This window comes from Triticum aestivum, chromosome 7B, assembly GCF_018294505.1.
Source record: "Triticum aestivum cultivar Chinese Spring chromosome 7B, IWGSC CS RefSeq v2.1, whole genome shotgun sequence".
Classification (NCBI taxonomy): Eukaryota; Viridiplantae; Streptophyta; class Magnoliopsida; order Poales; family Poaceae; genus Triticum; species Triticum aestivum.
In genome coordinates this window covers 738,251,439-738,258,096 of record NC_057813.1, presented here as the reverse complement: position 1 = coordinate 738,258,096, position 6,658 = coordinate 738,251,439, and the positions used below count along the sequence as shown (strand labels likewise).

At 46.0% G+C, this 6,658-nt stretch overlaps 1 protein-coding gene across 1 annotated transcript; it reads left to right on the top strand.

Moving 5' to 3' along the window:
* The first annotated feature begins 955 nt into the window (after positions 1 to 955).
* On the top strand, positions 956 to 3,764 carry LOC123160788 (BTB/POZ and MATH domain-containing protein 1). Its single transcript, XM_044578620.1, has 3 exons — positions 956 to 1,135; positions 2,335 to 3,387; positions 3,473 to 3,764. The coding sequence occupies exon 2, from the start codon at positions 2,346 to 2,348 to the stop codon at positions 3,354 to 3,356; it is 1,011 nt and encodes a 336-aa protein (XP_044434555.1). The 5' UTR covers positions 956 to 1,135; positions 2,335 to 2,345; the 3' UTR covers positions 3,357 to 3,387; positions 3,473 to 3,764.
* Positions 3,765 to 6,658: the final 2,894 nt, after the last annotated feature.

Here is a 6,658-nt window from a genome sequence, read left to right as displayed (position 1 = left end):
GGGGGGGCGGGGCGGACTGGCTGAAAGATGGACCTCATTTTCTTTGAGAAACACTATAACTTTATTCATACTCATAATAATTACATGTACACTGATTTGGACCTAAGATCCAAAAAAATACAAAGTAACTCCTATGACTAAGAATTAGAAGGAAATCTCTTGAAAACACCATCTTCGCGGTATCAATCTCTCCTCGAAAAAATAATCCAAAGACTTCGGTAAAGAGTTTGCAATTGGACTGGACGACGATGTTGTCACTCTTTCATCCGCACGAACATTATCAATAATGGTTTTTGAAAGCACCTTGAGTCGCCCATCCAAAAAAAAGAAGCCTTGATCGATGAACGTACTTGGGCCGGGGGTGGTTCCCCAGAAGTGCAGACCGTCGAATCATTATATCTTCACCATGGTGTCGATACAAGATTTCACGTTCATAAAGAATCATACCAAGAAAAAAAGCTTGACACAGCAACACAAATGCATCATATCCAAATAATCGGGGGGAGGACAGAAAACTCTCTAACCTCCTAGCACCGTCAAAAGGACGAGAGCAAATTTATTCTCAGAAAACTATGATTATCACCAGACATTGATAAAGAACATAGAGGTCTTGAAGATCTGAGGTCCCCCATCTCTCAGCGCCAAGATGACAGCTGGAAATGAGGGGACCTATATTTCTCGTATGGCAGCGGCAGCGACGATAAACCCTAGCGGTTTTTCCTGTGCGTTGTGTAAATGGACCTTTTTTGTGTGTAAATGGACCTCCTTCTTAGTGGTGTGCCACAATTTTTTGTCACTCCACCGGGGCGGATTCAACAGGGTGTAGGCCGGGATGGGCTACACCCTTAGAAATTGGCCCAACACCAGCAAAGCCTTGAGGCTCAGCAGGCCAGCCCACTAAGCATATACTGATCACCGATCGATCGCACGGCACCACGCGTGACTAGGACGTGAGCCCACAAATCCAATCGTACGAGTACTAACCCTAGGCCCTGACGGCGGCGGCGCGACAGAGGACCAGCGGCAGTGCGACGGCAGAAGGTGCGTAACGCAGGACGACAACCGGCAAGCATCCAGCAGGAGCGGCACTAGGCACTCGGCCACTAATAATCAAATCAAGTGCGCTTCAGGACAGGTGCTAGCTCCGTGCATTTCCTCTCTTCAATCCTCGCTTTTTGCATTGTACAAGTGGTTCGTCTCTGAATTTGGTACCTACGGATTGGCACTTTGGCAGTCTTACGTTTGTGGTATTGAAATTTATCTACTTGCGCCTCACCCTAGTGACCTAAAATTCACGGACGAAATTCTACTACGTTTCTTCCGATTCTACCTACAGTTCTTTTGTTTTTCCTGGATGAGACCCAAAAGGCAATTTGGAGATGACATGTGTCTCAACTCGTACGAGTACTAGGAATAGTAAAAGAGATTCCATTATGTTCACATGGTAGGATTATTTTCCAATTGTGTCTGAGCTAATGCTCTAAGGAAAACAAATATTCAACTCGGACTCAATGGAATTTTTTTGTCATGTGAACCAAATGACATCTCCTTTTCTATTTCTATTCATAGCATTTGCGATAGATCCCATCTCCATGTAGGGTGGTTCCATTGGAGATCAGAGACGCCAGTGTGGCCGCGAAATAGGATGCGGGCCATGTACACACAAGGCATATATTCTGTAGTTTATACATTGTCTGAAACAGGGTGATTCGTCCTCCTTTTTTTGTATATTGTCCTGTATCATTGTGATTCAGTAATATAGATAAGGAGCTCGCATAAAAATAAACGTTGGGGCCCAGCCTCAGCCTCATAATTGCAAAGGATGTTCCGAAATTTTAGTGTATATTAAAAAGGCTCGTCATCTGAGAATTCAGGACCATATTTAAATGAAGCTAAATTTACATTTAAGGTTGGTTTATCGAGTGTTGCTTATAAGACGATTGGTGTTGGTGTGTTGATTCATATTTAAATGAAGCTAAACAATAGTGTTGGTGTGTTTTTCATACTGTACTTGCATGTGTCATGCTTTAGGTAGGTTGGTTTATCGAGTGTGATTAGTTGGGCAGATGCATGCATGCATAGGTGAGCAAGTCACCTTGATTGAAGGCTCGAAGAGTCCGTAGACAACCGTTGAGTACTGTGCTGTTTATAAGACGCCAGAAGAGTTGAACTTCCGGCATAAGTGTAGAGATATAGCCGTTGTTTGCGTATGCCCTTGTGTTCTTGGCCGGCCTGTGACGTACTCTTATACTGCTATATTTACTTACTAGTGTGCGTCAAGACGTTTTTTTAATATATTTTTTTGAAGAATACATGAGGTTTAGTCACTTGCAGGTTAATCCATCATGTCCTTCGCGGGCGTATCTGCCATCGCCAACGGCGAGCTCCTGGGATCTGGCACCTCTCCCACCTTCAACGCCTACGCGGCCAGCGGGTACCACTTGCTTGTCGTCCAGGGTTACTCAATCAAGCGCGGACTCATCGAGTCTCACTCCTTTACCATCGGCGGCCAGCGCTGGTGCATCCACTACATGCCTCAACACGGGGACAACGTTGGCTCCATCACACTTTTTCTTAGCCTCGTCGAGAGCACTAAAGAGCCCATAAAGGCACAGTTCGAGTTCAGTTTCGTTAACCAGACTGACAAGCAAGAGCCGGCAAGTATCCACGACAGTGAAATATTCGAGTTCCGAACTAGTAAGCTCAAAGTCATCGAAAGAGAGGCCTTGGAGAAACACCTGAAGGACGACAGTTTCACCATTCGATGCGACATCGTGGTCGTAAATCCAACATGCAGCACTTCTCGATTTGTTGCGGTGCCACCGTCCAACATGCAACAGAACTTCACCGACCTTCTCCTGGCCGGGCAGGGCACAGACGTTGTCTTTTGTGTGGGCGGCAAGACGATCACCGCCCACCGTTGTGTCCTGGCGGCCCGCTCTACTGTCTTCAGGGCGGCACTCTTCGGTCCAATGCAGGAAGGCATGTCGTCGTCCATTGTGCAGATAGATGACATGGACGCGCCAGTGTTCAAGGCAATGCTAGAGTTCATCTACGGCGACACGCTGCACGCAATGAAGGAGAGCAAGGACGAGGTCATGGTGTTGCTGCAACACCTGCTCGTAGCGGCAGACAGGTACAACCTCCAGAGGCTGAGGCTGATGTGCGAGAAGAATCTCTGCGAGCACATCGGTGTGGATACGGTGACGAGCATCCTGGCACTCGCCGAGCAGCACGGTTGTCACGGGCTGAAGAAGGCGTGCTGCGAGTTCCTCCGGTGTCCGGACAACCTGAGGGCGGTGGTGGACACGGATGGATTTGATCACTTGTGCAGAAGCTGCCCCCCTCTCTTATGAAGGATATGATCCTTGGCGTGCTACCGGCAAAGTAAGACTTCTTCATATTAGTGCTAGTTCATCGTATTGGGGCAATATTTCAACTTCCCTTTTGCTTACAGTGTTTGTCATTGCAGAAGGAAAAGGGAATGATGGCTCTTCGACTTACATCTAGAGGACTCTTGGACGCAGCAGCGGAGGTGTTTCACAAGTCTCAGGGGTGAGTGCCATTGAATCACCCATGGCTGATCGTTGTCTGGCTTGCTATGAATTGTGATATCTTCAGTTCCGTTCCTCCCTTGCTGCCTATGGTGTAGCATGTGTTCTTGTGGGCCGATGTTTCATAGTTAAATTTCCTACTAGATGTCTTTTTGGGCGGATGTTTTATATTGATATCTTTGTATCCTCCAGGATGTTGCTATTTCTTTACATGCTATTCGTGTTGGAGCTTCTTATTAATTATACTGACAGATAATCCCTTTTCATGAAAAAAAAGTAGAAGAAAAGGTGGTGTCATTTCGTTTCGTCTCTTGCTGCTGGTGTTTGTTAGTTTATTGCATGCGTACTGTTATTCCGAAGATACCAGTCCCTTATGCAAGCTTGCTGGTTAATAGCAATATGCAATTTGCTTTTAATGGTTGCTTGAGATGTGTGTGTGCGCACGCGCGTGTGTGGGTGGGTGCGTGGTTGTGTGTGTGTCGGCAGGAGGGATCTTTTCTTTCAGTGTTTGTGTCCTACTCAAGAAGATGAGACGATGGTGGCTCACTGAAGATGAAATAAAGTCCTCCCCGCAGCGATGCATCTAATGTCATCGGAGGGCATGTGGAGGTGTGTATCTCGGGCGGGTCTCGTGGGATTTGGTCGGTGTTGGTCTTCGGTGGATCCCTTGGATCAAATGTTTGTTTGTTTTCGTTCATGCATCTACAAGTTGGATCCTTTCGATCCATACTTCTCTGGTGGCGTTGGGGCCTTAGCAATGTTGAGGAAATCGTTAATTGGTAGCTGCTCGGTCGAATTCGGACTAGCGATTAACCGTTGAATCGACCTATTAACAGGATTAATCGGCCAACCATTAATCAGTGTAGTTTTAAACTCAATAGTAGCAAATTTTGTATGGAGAAGAAATTACGGTGCAAATATGAAGCAAATGGCACAATTTTCGTTTCTCAATATACCATAAACATGTATACAACAACAATCATCCATGTGGGTGTAAAAATCATCAACAAACATGTATACAACAGTACCATTTTGCTGATTTCGGCCTGGGATGCAACTCCGAAGGAAGGTGGTGGCCGTCGCGCAAGGCGTCTGAATGGATCGGTTGCCGGAGGTGGCAGGTCGCGAAGGAGGAGGAGAAGTAGCTGCGCACAGAGGGAGATGAGAAAATGGCGACACACTGGGGATGAGGAGAAGCGGCGGTGCGCCAATGAGGACCTGCCAGCTGCCATCTATGTTGGGAGGGGATGAGAGTAGCAGGAGGCGGCGAGCGGAAGGCTAAACTCTAGCTCTTTAGGAGCGTGAGTGGCTAGGAGGGATTATGGGCCAAATAATCAGCCTTCGTTTGCCCACGAGTTAATGTGCCAACAACGACCATTTAATCGGTCTGACATGCCATTTAGTCATCCAGGCAAGTTAACGTGATATACTCGCTCGGTTCCAAAATATAAGAACGTTTTTGACACTAGCAGTGTCAAAAACGTTGTTATATTTTGGGATGAAACCCGTTCGTGCAAATAAGTTATAAAGAATCAAATATCTTGTTTATATGTACGGAGTAGTTGTTAGGCAACTAGCTCCAGGTACGATTCTCCAGACCATTCAAGTGCATATCAAACAAACACGATCAATTCATTTGGAATATTTGCTTATCGGAGCATGCAGGTATATTGGCCGGCACACCCACAATTTTCTTCAGTTCAATCATTGTATAGACAAGTTGTAGCAAGGAATTCCGTTGATTGATCGGGATATATATGGTGGTTGAACGTAGTAGAACAATAGGTGCACGTGTGCGTGCACAAACGAACTGATAGATACATTTGACTGGCCGCTAGCTGCGGTACCAGTCGGCCGGTACGTAGCTACAAATTATAAAGGAAGACGACGACAACCCATTCGTGTGCAACATGCATTATTATCAGTAGCCATATAGTACTGTATGTATCAAATTATCACAATCATGCATATAATTGCAGTGGAGAACTTATGCGTATCCTGGACATGTCTAGTTCTGCAGTTAGATCGAGCTGACATCCATTCGACCCCATGTGCAGGCACTGTTTCTTGCCATTGAGTGGCTTCGTTAGCCATTCAACAACCGAAGGGCGATCGAGTAGCTAGTGTTCCGTACATGATGACATTGTGGTGGACGGAGAACACGAAGTGGTAGCTGCCATTGAGGTGAAGCGACATTTGGATGTTGGTTTTGATTGACGGCTTAACATGCAAGATTAGATCTATTAGTCTAACCGAAAAAAAGAAAAAGGGAATAACGATAAGTGAAGGGGTCCACGTACCAACGTACGTGAGCCTCGATCAGAACTAGTGCGCCCTGATCGGGAGCGCCCAAAAACCAACTCAGGTTTTGGGTCCCCTGTCGCCAGCGCCATATAAAAGGATACGGGAGAGAGCTGGGCACCTGCGCAATCATAATTCACGTACGGTTTTCTCTCCTCCCGATATTCTCACCCCATCCGATCAGGGGGAGCGCTGCAGCGACGGGAAGACCTAAGCCAGCCGCCGCCGCCATCCCCGGCCAGTCCCGGTGGCGTCCTGAAGGAATCAGGAAGGAGAACATCTACTTCGACTACATCACCCCTGCATCACGCCTGCACCGAGCAGGAGATCGTGTCCACTCCCGTGACATGTAAAGAAACCCTAAACCCTTCTCTGTTCATGTCATTTAGGTGTTCTAGTTGCAATCAATTTCTACTAATGGCATCCTATAGATGCATAATTATCCCAACAATGGTATCAGTCGCCAAGTTTGATTGCAATAGGTCCCTATATTATCGATTTGTAGATCAATATCAAGTTTAGATCAAATCAGGTTTAGGGTTTTTATGATCAAGATTGAAAGTTTTAGCCCTATGATCATGCTACTGTTTGACGTTCATGCCAATTGCCGTCTGCAAATAATTATGTGATACCCTAATTTTGCTTCGGATCATTACTGCTAATGTCAGTTCCTTTTAATTAACCCATGTTAAAGATTAATGCTCATGGTTATGTCACAGTTAATTAGAATCAATCATGTTTAAGTACTGATTCTGGTTTTTCATAAGCAAATTAGAAGGCAGAGGGATCAACAGTAGCAACCC